Consider the following 19,318-nt stretch of genomic DNA (forward strand, 5'->3'; position numbering starts at 1 on the left):
AGAACCAGCCTTTCACTCATCGAAGATACGATTTATAAATTTAAACACTCTATTAATTTTGTACGGAATAATATTTCAGTTAATATTTAAATGTTCAGCAAATCTTTACATAAAATCCAAACACGAACTCCATCGGTGAATTAAAATTACAAGGAAACTCACTCTCGAAAATATTACAAACCTTTCTTGCCTTCTGCACAATCAACAATAAAATAAAACACAACAAAACCTATCCTAATTTATTTATTAAACAAATTTACAATAATTAAAAAAATATCTGTCTAAGTTTTTTTAATTATCATATACTTAGGGAATCACCTTAGTCATTTGAATCAGGAGTCAGGAGTGTGGGATTTGTACCGGGGAGGATGGTATTAGTGGAGATTATAGCCTGCGGATACCGGAGACGTGGACGTGCTGTGGGGGTGCTGGTGGGGGTGGTGGGGGAGGGATTGGTGGTGGTGGTGGGGGTGGTGGAGGTGGTGGTGGGGGGAGAGCAGGAACAGGACATTGATCCTGACAGACATGTGCAAACACGCGGCAAGGGGCGCTGGTGCCTCCGAGGACGTACAGAGGCAAAATGTAGACCTTCAGGTTGATGTTGGGAAGAGTACACTCCATGTTGACGTTCTGGACGATGTACTTGTTCTCTCTAGCAAGGATCCTAGAGGACTTGTAGATGTCGAAACCGATGATGGGGACGGCACCGGAATCCACCCCAGGAGAGTCGATCATCACTCCGTACACATTAGGCTGACTGGCGAGGTACCTAGCCGCCTCTGGAATGACATGAGATGTTATTCTAGGAGAATCACTTTTGGCTCAATGATGGCTCTGTAAAACTCAATTGTGAGTTTTACAGGGTTGTAGGGCAATTTGAGGACTTCAATCAACTTAATGTTTTGTTATACCAGCTTTAACAACTTACATTGTACAAATACAATGACAAAAAAGTTCAAAAGCTCAAAAGTTAGCTTTTTTGCTATCGTCTATTGTACTTACCTACAAGAACTTAGGCAACAACAACAAAATTGAATCGAATGAACATAGTTTCTTAATATACCATGTTTGTTTAGCCTAGAAAGGTGTCGGCATGTTACTATGTGCCACAAAGATGCATAATGAATATGAAATAGAAGAACTAATCTACATTTTCCAACCAAATATATTATAAATAATTCATTTTATATAAGTAAGATTGAAACCAAATTTAGTTTCACACCATAATTAATGTAAATCTAAATGCTTAACACTTTCTGTAACCCAAAACCACGGAAAAGCTTTGTTTAGTATGTTAAAATACTCACACATTCTTAATGAACCACTTACACGTAAAATATTTATTTTTACAAATCAATTAGGATATACCATACTAATATAACGATTATAGTTCAATATTCGTATATGAAAACAATAGTTTTGGAATGTTTACCTTCGGAGATGCCGGGGTAGTTGTAGTCAATGGGCAGCAGGTCCAGACCTAGGACTCCCTCAAGACCGAACACACGCTCCTGGTTGGGCCAACGGGTCGCCCATCCTGTGTAGAAGATGACCACGGTGCCGGGACCGAAGCATCCGTACTCGTTCTCGTTGCAGACGATGTCGTCCACTGTCGCTTCATAGTTAGGGTTGATCTTCACTTGGTCACTGATGTCGATCACTCTACCTGCACAACGCCTTCTTAGATACTGTTTGACATTTCATGTTGTCCTTAATGTTAATTTGTATGGGGGAGCGAGCTGGCGTAGTGGTTAGAGCGAGGGACTTTAGTCCCTGAGGTCCCGGGTTCGATCCCCGCCAAGTCACCAATGGATTTTATCCAAGTGATAATGCCGCAACCCCTAGGTCTAGCCTGAAGTAATATCAAAAACAATTCCAGGCTCGTGCCTAGCGTCCTAGGACAAAACAAATGTTAATTTGTATACCCTTTGACTTTTGATACCGCAGTAGATATTTCATAATAAATACGGGCCTTTGTAGTATTTTCACGGAGAACAAAGGTGAATAAGCCTCTCATAAAGAGTACAATTTTTATTTTCTGTTCTAGTTTTACACTATAGTTACAGTGTAGAGTAACATGTCCTTTCATTTCGACCAATACTAAAAGGATGTAGGTATGATATATGTTAACTAAGTCTTACAATAGTACATCGTGTCCGTATATTAATTAAACGTCCTATCTATTAAGGGCTGCACTTTACTTTAGGTCCTACACAAACAACCGAATGAAAATATCAATTATTCGATTGTTTCATTCGATATATCGTTTGGTTAGTTAGGTTAGGTTAACCTTACATAACTAACCAAACGATATATCGAATATTTGATATAGCGATCGATATTTTCATTCGAATGAGTGTAGGACCTAAAGTAAAGTGCAGCCCTATTAAGTTATAATTATTTTATAACATTTAAATTCTTCAGAATGTATATTGTGTATTTAATTAACAGTATAGCATGTATTGTCAAGTGTATTAGATTCCGACAAAATGTATTTGCATCAACTAGCAATGAACATCCCTGTGCATAATTCTAAATTACGATAAAGTAAAAGCAATGGAACCCATCAAAATGGTAATCTAATAATTGTTGGAAAAATATTGATGGGTTTAGAAAAGGTAATCTATTGCCCCAATAATGTATTAATATAATTAACTACCTAATGCTTAGTTTTAGTTTTTAACCAATATCCCAGCAGATAATATTGGTTTACTCACACACTAATCAAAGGCCCAATCAACCGTTACTGGATTCGCTTCAGGCTCATATCAAGCGTAACGCTTACGTTATTGCTTAATCTTATTATCTTGTATTCAATGTGCTTTTAATAGTCACACCAATCTCACTGGTAATTTCTATGGATAGATAATGATTGTTGACAGTCTTTAAAATTAACTTCAACGAGTAGAAACAAAAAAAAAACAGACAAGAGAAAAAAATAATTATATTCAGAGTAAAAATTTGATATTATTTTTTTTATCAAAGACTATATTGGGATTTGAACGGAAAAAATGCAAAGCCTTATAATCAAAAAATTATAATATGTATGAAGACAAGTACAGTACAACTAATACTATACCAACTATTATTTATATTTTTTTATATATTTATTTATATGTTTATATATTTATTTATATGTTTATATATTTATTTATATGTTTATATATTTATTTTTATATTATTTATCTTTAGTTGTTATTATTTATAGCGTACATAAATTATAGTTGACATTATATGTTGTTTTATATGTCCATCCGTATATCGGTAATCAATTTTTAATCTTAAATTATTATTTATTCTCTTAAAAACTAAATGCATTTAATGTATAGTAAAACATGTTTGTGATGAGCTTTAACTATTTACTAATATAAAACAATCATAAAACATAAAAAAATATTTTATTTATTAAAAATTAAAACCTAAAACAGTACTGTATGTGGCAGAGTATTCCCATGAAATAAAAAAAATATATAGTTTTCAACAATTAATGAAAAAAATAATTAAACATGAACAAAACCCAAAAATATAAGGGACCTAGGCTAATATCATGTAAAGCAAGTCGAAAGTAGCACTAACTTTACACAACCCCCATTACTAAAGACAATTAAAAGTACCCCCTTCATTTAAATATTCAGGATAATATGCGTAAAAATAAATAACATTTAGAACATAAAATGTTTATCTTTCAACCAACTTAAATGTATTGCAGTGAATACCCTAAATTATATAAGGGCTATAAAGGCCCTCTGTAAGCAAGTTTTCTTATACAGTTTTTTGATAATACTAATATAAATATTCCGGACAGTATAAACTCATATTTAATTTTGCTTATTAAGTATTTTGTAGCTGTAGGTTATATAACCATTGACTATACTATCTGTTTATAGTCAATGATATAACTTATATGGTACCTTCAATAAATAGATTCAGACGTGAACATTTATGAAAACTACTGATAAAAAATAGTTTCCATCTTATATTTTATTTAGTAACGGAGCTCGTATCCCCGAAAATGTGTGGATATTGTTTGTTACCCTTATTATTAAAATAATGTATCTAGGTAAAAACACATGATAGTATATTCAACTTAGAAAGTGTTATCATAATGTTTAAAGTTTTTCTTAATAAACATTCGTATTCCAACTAATATTTGTATTATTTATGATAATTGTTCTAATTAAATGAAATACTGTAGGTTAAGAATAGAATTAAGTCGATGAGCTGACAGTAAAGAATTGGGTCGACATAGACAAAACGAACTCTTCATAAACCGATGTTAATCACCAGCATTGTTGAATTATTAATGAATTATTGACTGCGTCGGACGCTTTGTTAATTTGACAACGTTATTATACTTCAGCGTGTAATTAGTTTTTCATTAAAGTAATTGGATTTTCTTCCATCGTAACTATGCCTCACAAATTGATGGACTATTGTTTCTAAACATAAATATATTTTTCCAAGATTTAAAATTCGTTTATTTAAATATTTAATGAATATCAGCTGTATAGTAAATATCATATTCCATGTACCGGTGTATCTAAGGTAGTCATATTCCCTAATAAATAGCCTCACCGATGTTAAAATTAATTATATGTGTAATTAAATCAAATTGGCTTTAAATCTTAAGCAATGGTTTGTGTAAAGTGGCATATTTAATTTAGTAATGCTTCCAAAGTAGATATTGATCTTGTTAAATTATTTTGAAAAAAAGCTTTAGTATTGGAAATCTCCATTTCAACACCCGAAAAGTCTTGAAAAGATAACAGAACTAATCAATAACTTACCATTAAGTCTGACCAGTTGGCTGAAGGGTATTTCCGAAATCTGCCTACTGAACGGGTAGAAGGTAGCCGGAGCGGTCATCGAGGTTCCAGCAAGTCCGGAAACGGAGAAGTTGTAAGACAAGAAGAAATGAGGTTCCGGATACTCATAGGCGAGGTTGAGGTCGAAAGCCTGCGGATCCAACCCCGGATATGGCGGAATACCCTCGTAGAAGGGGTGTGTAAGGTCAAACGTGGACTCATCGGTGTAAAAGTAACATGGGTCCAAAATACAATTACCGAGGCCGAGCAGTGTCAAAAAGTAAACAGCATGGAGAATCTCCATGTTGGCTACATACGCGCCTTGACGGAGCGAGGTAACCAATAGTGGGGACTGCCTTTACAGCTGTTATCAGTAATATATAAGCGACAGGTTGATATTGCCTGATAAGCGACAATATTTATTGTGCTCTCGGTAGTTTTCCTTATCGTTGAGTACACTGATACGGACAGTCGACTTTGGATGTTGTACGTAAGAGGGTGGAAAATGTGTGGGGCCCTTTGATTATTGGGAGGTACCCATAAGCTGTGATTATTTAAAATAAGGCTTATGATATGGCTAAAATGAAATTTTGTTACCACATTAACGAAATTAAACCGTCGAAGGAGAAAAGGACATATTGCATGGAAACTTGTTTCAGCTGAACACTATGCTATATAATAACAATTAGATACAACGCAAAGCGAAACGTGGCCAAGCGAGAGATGTAAAATTAATATAACCAAAATCAAAATATACGATTAAAATATACACATTACTGTATAAGAATGATATCAAGAATATTTTTAGTCTTACCCCAAACAAAAATTGTCGGTCAAATCCTATTTTTATAATATTTGTTTTATTAAATTAAAATGTTGTCAAATAAACCAAATATTTTGTACAAAATAAAATAGTCTATTTCACTACAAGTCACGGAATGGGACTTTCGTGACGAGTATTGAACGATACTTTTTATCACGATGAAAAAAACTATTTCATCACCCTTTTGAGCTAACGGGGAACTTCAGTTGTAAGTTTGTTGATGTCAGACAAAGTATTGTTTGTGTAGCGAAAGTAATGTTTATATCAGGAAAAGTCAGCTGATCATTATTTGTTTTTGGTGTATGGAAATTGAAGATTTTCACAGATCTCAGCTGTATGGAAATGGGCTATTTTCAAATACAGAGCGATGAAAAAGTACTTCATTGAAACAATATAGGCATCTACAAAACTACCGCCCCCTTCAATTGCCGACGATTACTATATTATAGCATAAAACCAATATTTCTACTTAAAATCTGTGTTATCTATCTATGTCAGTTTTATAATGGATTTTGATCTTGATCTAATAAATCAACATTTTATACCTCTGAGGATTAAGTGGAAAAACAAGCTTCAAGCAGATCTATTGAGAAGTAACTTCGATTGGGAAAAAGCTTTTACTAACTTGTCTACTTTCCAATTGTAATGCAAAAATAAATGTGTTTATAGCGATCTGTCTTAACTATTTCCAGGTAACGTAGATGTAAACTTGGACAAGGTCACTTATATGTTATTATATACAATACAATGAGCACAAATTACATGATACAAATTAAATATTTATACACCTAAAAAGCTTTCTTTGCTCTTTTTCTTCTTACAAATCAACTAAAATAAGCTTTATTTGTGAAGAAAATTTCTACATTATAGACTAGCATCAACAATAAAAAAAAAAAAAAAAATCCGTAAAAAATTCCGTAAATTTTAAATTTTTTAAATACTATTACGTTTTGATGGTACAATAATTAATCCTTTTTATTTAATTCGTTTACTATTTTGTCAAAAAAATCACCAAAGTGGTTATAGGGATATTCAGCTAAATCTGTTTCTACTCTCTCAAATCACGCAGCATCCTGTCCCTTCATGCAAAGTTCAGGGAACGCATTGTGAAATTTGACTCCGTTGTCCCCTGTCTTAAAAAATGGTCTTGTGTTAAAAATGTTGATATAGTTTTGGATACAAAGCGTGTATTGTGTTTGTTGGTGCTGTGGTCGGAAATAATCCAAGTTGCCATGTACAAAATGAAGACAATAATTAGGGATGAAGAATAAAAATTTGTTGTATTTTATTTTCCTAAAGAAGGGTTTTTTACGAACTGTGATGAGATTTCCTGAAACAAGCTCTAATAGTTGTCTTTTGTGGTAGGAACAAAAACTTCTTCTGGCGCACACAGCCCTAGATGACAAAAAGGTCAGAAAAGATAGTGAAAACTGGTACATAATATGAATTCAGGGTTACTCGATAATCTCTGAACTTTAAAAGATTTCCTATGCCAAGTATTCAGGAACTGTTTTTAATTATGGCCATAATTTATTTGTGATATAAGCGGTTGTTGTCCTGAATAAGTCCAAGAAGAACATACTGAGGAGCAGCGCTTCCCGAGTTATTAATCTAATACAATTGCCATTTCATAGTTATTTCCTACATAATAAAAGAATTACAATTTAATAGGTTAGGTTTGTATTTTTAATGAGAAATATTTTGTTATAGTTATCTCTATTTGAAGGCGTTTAAACTCACAAACGTATAGTTAAAGAGATGAAATTGGAAACTGCTAATTTTAAAATTTTTGCCACTCTCCATATACCATATATGATTGAAAAAGCTTTGAAACGGGTTGCTAACGAAGAAAAGCCATATAAGTGTAAAACATATTTTTAAACAAGAAACTGAGGTACATGTGTGCTGGTCCTTAACCTTTGATTTTACAAGATCCAGTAGAAATCACAGATCTCAGCTTTTACATTATTGTTTTAAAAATAAATTCCGTGTACCTGATAAGGTCTACGATAATTGTAGTCGTACAGAGTACGCCAGACCGGTATTCAAAATAGGTTAAGTGGAAAGTCAACCAACCATTTTATACTACGAGTATTGTTAAATAATGTATTGCACCACCTACAGTATTATTACAGTACAGTATTACAGTAGTACAGTGTATTGTACAGTAGTGTAAAAGAATAAAAAACTTGGTACGATGATAATTTTCGATTAGAACTATGAAGCATGATCCTGAAATCTGCATATTTGATTTGCTATCAGCAATAAGACAAGATACAGAATAACCTTTTAGTGGATATGATTTAAGACAAAAACAACAAGGATTAAGACATCTTCTGTTATTGCTAGGCTTTACGGATGGGTTATCAGTGAACTCGGATTTTTTCCGACAGTCACAGTATTCGATGGATTTATTAGTTTCGTACACGTTAGTCCCAAACATTGTATGTTTAAAACGTCCACAAAAGCAGTTTGTTTTAACTCAGAATGTACAATTTAGCAGCTGTCTTGCTAGAAAATTCACTATGGTAACACAATTGAAAAGTTTCCTTATCAAGTAGTAAGTCCGATATTTTGCTTGGTTCACGAAAAAATATAGTTATGTTACTACACGTTCCGAGAGTTAGATTCCAATAGGAGCTCAAATAAATAAATTGTCCTTAAGAGGAAAACTAATCTATTTCAATAGATGGAACCACGAGCAAATAATTTGACAAGAAAAAGTAACAAATGTACGAAAATTTGGAAGAAAATAACCTAAAAGGAAATATAAAATTCAAACTAACATTTTAAGCCGATTATATGTTGTGTTATATGTTTCCATACCTTTTTACACTATTCTTATGATATAAAAATTAATCAGATATAATTTGTGAACAATAGTTTACAAAAATCTTTAATAAGTACCAATGTGGTCTTAATAAATCAGAAATACGTGAAATTAATAAGCCATCTGCTATTTTAAGAATGAACAACATTATCATGTTAAATGTACAGCCAAACCAGAAGCCCTGAACTTATTGGCGTAGAGATTTTGTAGAAACCATGTGCTTATTATCTATTCCAAACACCTAGCAATATATGGCTGGGTAGCTGGGTAAAAAGAGTTATCGTCTGGCAATCAGAATGACGTTAGCATCGACATGAGTTTAAGTAGTGCTTAAAAACTGGTCTAAGCTTAATATACTTATTATACAAATTCTTGATTTTTCGCCAGAAAAATGGCAGTTACTGTATCTCTAAATAAGCACCTTGGTGTGTTGGCGTTATGTAATATTATATATTCCTTGTTGGTGGTTTTGTTGTCAATGATTATTTTGGATTTACTTCTTATTACACAAGTAATATTATTATAGATGTGATCCTTTTATAATGGAAAAACTGATTACAAGTTATAGGTTTCAAAACTACTTCTATAAGATTTTGTTCTAAAGTTAGGCACAAAAATATACCTTGGCTATATTTTTTCAGTTACGGACCGATACCAAACTATTTCTTTCTCGTTTCTGTTCCTTAGAGAATAGAAAATTTACTTAATTAGCTGACAATAGATTTGATCTATTTACGATTTAGCAATTAAAACAAACTAGTAATACATAGCATGTTTTGTTTATTTTTAGTTTTTAAATGTTTAACTTTTATGGTTTCATGCACAAATCCTATTATTGTATTGACAATGTCTATGGATCAATCACTTAGTACTGTCATATCACGAGGACCTTAAATATGAAAATATTTAGCCTAATGACAATATTAAACAGTATTAAGAACTAAATAATTGTTTAGACGTGAGAAATGGGGGTCACTTTATATCGGTACGTTTCTCTGTATAATATACAAACTCTTTTCTAGATACGTTGGTAAATGGTAAAAAAAGAAAAACAGAGGGCTTTACCTACAGTTAAAAAGAAATATTGACGATTGTTCAGATTTGGACACGGTCCATCGAACCAAATATCCACACCCTATGCTTGTACCAATAATATAAGTAATATAATATAAGTAATATAAGCTAAAATATTAGTCTACTAGACGATTTAGAATTTTGCAATTATAATCAGCTTTTAGTCTACTCAGTTGTATCATTTTATTGGTGTTGCCAATTTCACTTTACCAGCTCATAATATGTATTGATTGTTGAGGAGGGTTACAATGAAACTGTAGAGTTATGTGTATAATCTTGCCTAGAAGTTTATATACACTCACCTCTCTCTCATCATAAAATAATAATATGTGGGATGATCAAAATACAGCAAAGAGTTGAAACGGTATAAGTCACATAGGCAAGTTAGTGTACAAGTTGAATCATGTTATGGGAGAGTACAAAATAGATAGAAAAAAAAATGTTTTTTTTCTAAACGATATGACTATAAACCATAACCTAGAATTTTGTGAGATGTTCCATAGCAAGAAAGCTCGTCAAAACAGATTCAGGTTTAACAATTCAAATCAAAGTTACATTTATATAGAAATACTCTGTCGGTTTTCAGTTACTATATAATCATTCAATCAAATGAAATAATTTTCTCAGAATTGTAATATCACAATATTATCTCCGTTGAAATAAAAACGTAGGATTTAAATTCAATTTGAATTTACTGTTAAAAAGTAAAAATTAGAGTATACTAAGCAAATTCCTTATCCACGAATGTTGTCATTAGTTTGGAAATGACAATTGTTTAACACCTTGAAGAAAATAATTAATAAACATTGAGGTACAGAGGTTATATAGGAATGAACAAGACAACAATGAACAACAATGAACAATGAAGTAGTAATAATACTACTTTTTACTTTCTCCCCCTATACCATAGTATATGGAGAAAGTATTGTTTTCGTCAAAATTTTCGAGTTTGAGTTTTGAGTGGATATATTCGTTTTGGGTCCCCCTGGACCCAAAAAAGTGGTTTTCGAAGTGATGTCTGTGTGTGTGTGTGTGTGTGTGTGTGTGTGTGTGTGTCTGTGTGTCTGTGTGTCTGTGTGTCTGGATGTGTACAGAGCTAGAGACTACACCTGTGGTCCGATTTCGATGAAATTTGGTATGTAGGTTCTAATCCATGGTATCTCCAGGCGTTTTTTTCATTTTTTTGAAATTTTGATTTTTAATGGGGATTTTCCCATAAAAACCCATAAAAAACCGGAAAAATCGGATTTTCTCAAAAATGGCCCGAACGATTTTAATAAAGATTTAGTATGTTGTAGCCCTTTAAATTCTGAACAAAATGGTACAAATCCCATTTCTGTAAAAATTACGGTTCAAAAGTTACGGTAAATTATGTTATTTTCCCATAAAAACCCCATAAAATAACGAAAAATAGGATTTTAGACAAAAATCCGGTTTTGATTTAACATAATATGTTAAGGTCCTTACAATTTTGATAGTTTTTTCATTTTTTAGAAATTTTTATTTTTAATGGGGATTTTCCCATAAAACCCCATAAAATAACGGAAAAATAGGATTTTCCCAAAAATGGCCCGAGCGATTTTGATAAAAATTTAGTATGTTATAGTCCTTTATATTCTGAACAAAATGGTACAAATCCCATCTCTGTAAAAATTACGGTTCAAAAGTTATTGTAAATTATGTTATTTTCCCTTAAAAACCCCATAAAATAACGGAAAATCAGATTTTCCCAAAATTGGCTCGAAAGATTTTGATATCAATTTAGTATGTTATAGTCCTTTAAATTCTGAAGAAAATTGTACAAATCCCATTTCCGTATATTTACTCTCACCGCTTACACATGATAAAGGTTGTTGACAAACTTATGGGAGAAAGTATGTGTCAGAATGCTGATACCGTTTATTGTCCTTCCTTATCAAACATTTTCCAAATATGATCAAATAAAAGGTTATGAATATGATGTTTTTAATAGTTTTATCAAATACTCATAAATATTCTTTTACTCATGTATTCATTAATGAAATACTATTTTCTATTTATTTATTCCACTTTAAGGTGGCTAGTTCTTGGTTTTGGAATTGTGAATATTTATAGACATGCATTGTGGATGCGATACTCGCTGGTGTGTATTAACGTCCATACTAGTGAATACTACGACTATCGGCAGTACTATCTTGTTAATTAGATCAATTCTTTAATTGCAAGGGAAATATATAGTTCGGATTCCACTATAAACTGTAGGCCCCTTTGTTGCCTTTAGCTGTATGGGCTATTAATTAACAGCTGTGTCTGAGGAACATGTTGGCATTAGTAACAAGACTATAAGATCGCGTCACTTATCCTACACTCATATCCATTCATACTTGACTTAAAAAAAAAGGCCACCATTTTATAAAAAAAGTATTATTACCAGAAATAATATAGGGAACAGTTTGGGATCTTAAATCTTTTACAGACACCAGCTGTGCGAATATATTTGAAGAGAAAAAACTATCTAGTTTTACAATAGTTTCTGTGGCAGTTTATTTGTATAGAGTAAAATACAAGGCATTACGTGATTTATGGTGTTTTTATTCAGACGACGTAAAAAACTGTAGAGTCCTATTGAAAAATAATTAAAAACCTTAGTTTCACACAATTAACACATCTTTTACTACGAAACAAAAAGTTATTTAAAAATATATGTGAAATATTTTCTTATTCGTAGTATTGATACCAACCGCTACATTACGTAATGTTTGGTATGGGGAGATCAACAGAATGTTCAATTACAAAAGAACACACTCGTAGACAATAAAAAAGAATTATTTTTATTTTTGCCTCATGATATTATTTTTGTTTTATTTGCATACCTAATTATATTATTATAGTTACAAATTGGTCGGAAAAGGTTGGTTAAGATCTTCTTATTTATCGACTCATATTTATAATAAACTTAACACCTTTAGAATTTAAGAAGAATTCCAAGTCGAAATAAAGATTTAATATTAAGGAGAAAACAAATAAATGCTAATAAATAACTTTTAACAGCTGTATATTTTCTACTATAAATTATACTAGTAAGTTGCCCATTGTTTCCCACTATAAGTCATCAATTAAAAATACAAGCAATACTGGTCTAAAGAAAAAGAAACTAGTTACATTTTTGGCGAAAAATATATTAAAACGCAGTTGACAATAAACATATGAGAAAGATGCTTCGGTAAAGAGCAAAAGATTGTAAAATATTCGTGAGCTGTTTAAAATGTTGAATGTTTGAAAACCGTTTCTGATGTTTAAATGATCACTTGTTGTCTACATTGTATATACAAGCTCAGATCTCCAATACGCAATACGTGGTTTTGAAATTGGATGCCTTAACATGTTTCCTTAAATGTCACTATAACTGCTTTAGGAAGAAAAACATTTTGACGAAATGTACGTTACAGAAGTAGTAAACGGAATAAATAATGGTTTGCCCTAAAAATGAACTGGAATCATGATAATCATGAAAGATACCTGGTATTGTTGAAAACTGAAATATTCAGACTAATATGAATGCAATGCTGGTAACCAATATTCCAGCCTCCTAGCTTCTATACTACATGTAATAATTGTTGTTTGGATTGGAATTTTTAACGTATTTCACGTATAAGAAAACAAATCTTTACATTAATTTAATCTCCACGAGAAATGTAATTGTCAATAAGTTGCTTCTCACTTAAAAAGCTATTAAACACAATCACTCAATCTATTTACGCATTAGAATATTTTATTTTCATAGATGCACAATTTTATTATAGACTGTTGTATCACGATTACGCCACTAGCTACTTAGAAGTAGTAGCACATCAGTTAAAATAAAGATTCCTGGCCGTAAGTGAAACTTGTGGACTTCGATCCTTACCTCTAATCTCATAAACTTGCTAAGTGACCTAGAAGAAATCTTTTAGTTTGTGCTTGATTTTGTTAAGTAATCCTGTATCGCAGTTGTGTCAATCTACCGCATTCATACCCGCTATGACCGATTAATCTTAATTCAACGAACGCAACTAATAATTTCGAGCAGGTATATTTATTCATCAGGTTACATTTTAAATAGTAGTTTTTTTTTACTTTCACAGAGCTACAATGTACGAATGTACACTCATAAAGAGTGCAATAATAGAGATTCCTTCACACAACTAACCAAGAGGGTAAGTTTAGTAAAAAATAACGTATTATGTGATGAACGCGACTTTGCCACTAGTCTTGTGTACTTTGTTGGATAAGGACAACAGTATTCTACATTAAATTTTTAAGTTCTTAAACCTTATTATTTTTTTCAGCAAACATTATTAATATCCAGTAATACATCTTAAATAATCAAAATGTGGACCAAGTTAAAAAAAATCCCAGTGTAATAAGGAGAGAAAATACTTAATACCAGTTTTCATTGACCTCTTCTTAACACATACAAATTCTTTAGCAGTGTATATCTTTTCTCCTACCATTACCTGACCAAGCGGGCTTTATAGCACTGATTGGGGGCTTTGTTGAACGCAAAGTAGCTGATTCCTGCATTTACTTACTTCCCCATACTCATTGCACTTTGACGCACTCATTTTACTTTCCCGCATTCCAGTATTGAAACCAAACAACACAAAATAATATGCTTGTATAAGGTACGTTGTACGGGTATACTAGAAAACAAGTTGGCGACACTGCTAAATCGATCAGCTGATGAAGTGTTTATTGGCCATTCTACTTACATACATACAGCGACTTGACTTAACCTATAAACCTGTTGTTGTTTGTTAATATAAAAATTACAAACCAACAATTGATACTCAGATATTGATTAAATAGGTTTGTGAAATTTCATTCAGATTTGTATTTGCTAATTTGTCGAAAATTTCCATTTATTTTATTTGTGAGACGATTTCATTTAGGTTTGAAATTGTTATTTTGTGAAACTGCATATTAAATGTTAACCTTAATATACATACTAGGCCCCATTATTTGCCCAAATTTTTAACCCCATCATTAACCCATTATTTATGCTATTAGTATCTGTGGAAAAACATACTATATAACACGAGCGCAAAGTCTCTTTTCTGCACTCAAGGAACTTTCCGCGCTCGCCGGCTGCTCTTGCGTAAACATTTCTATCAAGTGCAACAAAGTGCTATTTTGCGCAACAGTTACACAAATAACTATTTACTTAAATTTTCACAGCCAATAATCTCACTGTATAAGTTGGTAAAACCTACGGTATTCAAATATGTATACGCAAATAAAAAATTCGTTTTTTCTGTTTTTAAATTTACTAAAACCCAAAATACGACTCCAAATGTTATGGAGCAGTTAGTTATAAAAATGGATAACGTTATTATATTATTTTGTGACACTCTTAACATTACTGGACCGATTTGCGAGTATATGAAAACCCAAACATTACTTCGTTTCCTTATGATTTTTAAAACGTGATACAACTTTTCACATTTTATTAAATTGCTACTCGTGAGTGCAATCGAAATATTTTTGGTGCATTTTAAATTCGGATAGCTCAAATCTTTTCTTGATAATTATTAAGTTTAGTAAACATAATTTTCCCGCCAAACGATATGCAAATCATACTTCTGTGAAATTCAATAGTTGGAAGATCATTAAATGACTGTAATTATTCAATTTAGGTAAATAGTAATACAATGTTCTATCAGTTAGGATGATGTATTTCATGATAAAGGGATTGAATTAGTTAGTGGCGAAATTACGATGGTTCGCTTTTGATAAAGGTATTGTTATTATGAGCAGTGATCACGGTGCAAATAGTTAACCCCTTACAGGTTTAAACCCAGTATAGAATGTTCAACAAATAAAGAAAAACCAACACTCGATGATTATGAACAGAGCGATCGTTATTCTAAAGATCTAGATGAAAAAGAAATTAAATAACAAAATATGTCAGAAAACCTATTTTGCCTAAAAGAAAGATGTAAAAGAACCTGATGGTAATTTTTGTAATGAACCATACCTTCTGATTAAATATATATATATAAAAAACCTTTATACAAAATAATTGTAAAATTGCATCACATTTTAAATATAAAATATTAATATTTAAATAATAGTCATTTTTGTATGATCTCATCAACACGTACGGTTAAAACTAACCTTACTTTTTCCAAGCACACTAATGTTTAAGTCCAAAACTAGGCATATCATAGAAGGATAACAAACAAATAAATTAAGTACTGAACGCTGTGTTGAATGTTTAAATCTCCGTGTTCTATGCAGTGTCTTTATTTATCAGAGGAAAAAGACACTTAAACTTTGTTTGACTTAATATCCAATAATCTGGGTCTTAGTGTGGATACTAATCGATGAACAGGAAAAATCCAATGAAATAATATGTTGAACCTAACATTTGTATTAACCAAACAGCACTTCTAAACAGCTACTAGATGATTGAGCAACTAAACCATCCACTTAGAAAAACATTAGGTCATTAACATATCGTTTGCTATTTAATTTTATTGTTTGTGTAACTCAATGTTGCTTAATTATTGTATTTTATTAGTTGTACATAAAAGTTGCATATTATGAATCAAAATATGGTTTAATAATGTTGGTTAAATTTTGTACAAAAAGCCACCACAACTCACAAAATTAAAGACTTAAAAGGACTTATTGAAATTAAAACCTTTTTACTCCGATAGAAGAGTTCATTAGATCATATATATTTTAAAAATAATCTAAAACTAAGAAAATACTAGGCGTTGCGAACTAATTGGGTAAGGACAAATATTTTATAACGACGAATATATTAGCTAATTGTCGTTCATTATTAATTAAATATTAGGCTATATTTTAAAATATTAAGGTCTTAAATATATTTTTTCTATGACCGTAGTAGACTCGCGTAGACATCGTAGTAACCCTGTGTCGTTGACGGAATAGTGCAGAAAACTCCGTTGAAACGCAATGCTATTTACTAGGTTAGGCCTACTTTGAGTAAATTTTAGTTAAAATTTCCTGAAGTTGACTATACTAATGGACGTAGCTATTACAGTTTGTAGCTGATTGTTAAAAGTTCTCTGAATACTATGTACTGCCTGCCTTTTAAAAAAGGCCTTTTTTAAATCATACGTTTTATTATATTGTTAATACTCTATTTATATTACTTGTTTACATATTGCCAGCTCTTTGAAAGTCATGCTCATTAAACCATCTCTTGAATTTTATATTTTTATTGTATCGATTTTACTATCAATCATTAACATATTACTATGTAAATAAATTTTAGGTTTCCGATCAATGTTTAATTTGACGCTGAGGATTTCAATATAAAGATTATAAGGGCTTTTTTTCATAAAAAGTACGATACTATAGGTTAAATATGCAGTACAATATAACGTTTATATATCATGTATTATTTCTAATCACTCCTTTATGGTAAAAACTGAATGTACATTTGTCATAACTGAATAAGATACAAAAGTAATCGACAACTCGTTAATAGTACAATGCCTATAACACGAGTAAACGATAAAAGAAGCTAAGAGTTACACATGTTTTAAATTATTACAAAAAATTAAACCAGCTAAATATCTTGCAAATCTGCGATACAATCCAATTATAATTCAATCTTTTCTGGTTTCACAACTCTTTGACTATACTTAAATTCTAATAAACATTTTTGGTTATGACGTACACATAGTTTGCTCTTGGAATCAACAAAATTTTATTGCAATTTAATCATGAATTCCTTTGCTTGTATTTTCACAAAAGAATAATTTAAAGGAGCTACTGTTAAACTGAAGTAGAGTGTACAGAAAATCCAGAAATAATTGTGTAAATTTGTTTTATCTGAGTTAAATTTCCAAATTCACTTCCAAATACAATTTAAAAATAATGATAATAAATTAATTATTAATAATTGTAAACCTGAATCGTTATTTGTAGGTCGCCATATATACGCTAAGTCATGATATTGATAAGATGTCAAAGACTATTGTTTTTCCCATCACATCTAGATGTTGAATAATTTTTCAATATTTATTCAATAAGTATGCTAAGAGTTTTTTTAAATGATAAAATTGCTTAAGTGTTGTTCATGGGGAACTAAGCTTCCATGATTGATTTTCAAAGGCAATAGACGTAGGCTATATCTAGTATTTCAATTGTTTTTATACGAACGTCTAATGGGAAAATTCAAAAATTCAAAATTCAATTGGTCTGTCAAATATTAATTTCGAAATAATATTTAATTCTATAAATCAAAAGTTCTTAAATTTCACTGCATATCCGCAAAGTTGAGTTGTTCACGAATCCGTAATTAGTAGAAACAGAATCGTCATGTCCTAACCTAACATCAGTGTATGTGATAACGTCACAAGTGTCATCTGTAGTCTTCCCAATATTTAAAGTTGGCCGGAGGTCAAATTAATTACTAAAAACAATTAAATTTAAGTGCCAAAGTCAAACTCAATACTTACCCTCAACTCTGATGAGCTGTTGGAAGGGTATCTCATGAACTTGCCGACTGTTGGGGAAGAAGGCAGATGGAGCAGTGATGGATGTGCCTCCTAATCCTGACACGGTGTAGTTGAAGGCCAAGAAAAATTGGGGCTCCGGAAATTCGTAGGCCAGAGTCTGATCATACGCGAGGAAGTAGAGCCCCGGGTATGCTGGGGTAGCCTCATTGATCGGATGTGTCAAGTCATATGACCTGTCCTCACAGTTGTAAAAACACGGATCCAAAAAACACTGGCTTAAGGTAATCAATGCCAAAAAACTAAGGGCGCGAAGATGGCCCATTCTGGCAACATGAAATACCCGCTCTGCCTCCTCCGGTAAGCTGGGCTGACGTTATCAGAGTTATATGACTCTCTATCACAGCTCTTTATGGTAGTTTGTTTAACGTATTCATTGGTATTGATATCACGACGATAACAGTAGCGGTCTCAGTCGATGCTGGATCTTTGGAGCGTTTCTAGACTGTACTATTTATGCCATTATTTTGGGTAAACTTGGCTAAAAATGGTTTCTATTTGTTGCATAAAAAATATTTTTACAATATAATTTGTGTGATCTATCCAATGAAGGTTTGAGGTGCATTGTAGGTTATTCATATCATGATTAACCGTTGATTTTTCCTGTAGGGTCTAGTGACCGAACCCATGTCTCATTGTTGTATTTAACGTACTTGATTGTTTGATGGGGATAAAAAAAAAACTAAAAAAGTGGCGACTTTTTGGGGAAATTAAGTTGGCATTATTTTACTTGTTGTAAATATCTAAAATAACAAGTAGGCCTAAAGCTGTAGAGTAAATTTAAATATATTTTTGTCATAATATTTCTGACCAATATGACTGTCAGTTTTGCTAGGAAAAACCCCTGTAAATATAGAAAGATTTGTGCATTTAAGAGTAATATGAAAAAATTGTATACGTGAGTATGTATAGACGTTGTTAAAAAAGAAGCACTACATTGTCAACTACAAAAAATCATATAATATTTGTAAATCTGAAAAGATAGCATCGTACTAATAAAAAATACAGTTGGAAGTTGTTTGGTACGAGTTCTAAGACAAAGATAAAGCTATTGGTGTAAACGAGCCACTCATTTACTCCGGTGCGAAAATGAGCTCCCCAGATTCTGGCGATTTGTCTTTAAAATGTTCTTATATTTTGTGCAAAGATGTAAAAACTCTACCCAGTTCTTTCATTTTATTTGGCAAAATTTTGCACACCTTATTTGAATATACATTAATGATTAGGAATGTTAAATTATAAAGCTATATAAGAACAAATAAAAGGTAAG

At 31.7% G+C, this 19,318-nt stretch overlaps 1 protein-coding gene across 2 annotated transcripts; it reads right to left on the minus strand.

Annotated features, from left to right (window-relative positions):
• Positions 1-227: 227 nt before the first annotated feature.
• Positions 228-18,373, minus strand: LOC128992588 (uncharacterized). Of its 2 annotated transcripts, none has more exons than XM_054416239.1 (3): positions 17,992-18,373; positions 1,433-1,666; positions 228-779 (listed from the first exon to the last, which is right to left on the minus strand). In XM_054416239.1, exons 1-3 carry the CDS (start codon positions 18,311-18,313, stop codon positions 385-387), a joined length of 951 nt encoding a protein of 316 aa, XP_054272214.1. In that variant the 5' UTR covers positions 18,314-18,373; the 3' UTR covers positions 228-384. The 2 variants fall into 2 exon arrangements, with proteins under 2 accessions (XP_054272214.1, XP_054272211.1); XM_054416236.1 differs by lacking the exon at positions 17,992-18,373 and adding an exon at positions 4,788-5,181.
• Between the last annotated feature and the right edge of the window lie 945 nt (positions 18,374-19,318).

Source organism: Macrosteles quadrilineatus, unplaced genomic scaffold, assembly GCF_028750875.1.
Source record: "Macrosteles quadrilineatus isolate MER2022 unplaced genomic scaffold, UCM_ALF_1.0 Scaffold_4__1_contigs__length_99947679, whole genome shotgun sequence".
Taxonomy (NCBI): domain Eukaryota; kingdom Metazoa; phylum Arthropoda; class Insecta; order Hemiptera; family Cicadellidae; genus Macrosteles; species Macrosteles quadrilineatus.

Coding starts and splice junctions, on each gene's coding strand:
- LOC128992588 (XM_054416239.1), bottom strand. CDS start 18,313: ATGGGCCATCTTCGCGCCCTTAGTTTTTTGGCATTGATTACCTTAAGC. Junction 1,667..17,991: donor ACAGCTCATCAGAGTTGAGG/GTAAGTATTGAG, acceptor GGCGTTGTGCAG/GTAGAGTGATCGACATCAGT. Junction 780..1,432: donor CTACCCCGGCATCTCCGAAG/GTAAACATTCCA, acceptor ATGTCATTCCAG/AGGCGGCTAGGTACCTCGCC.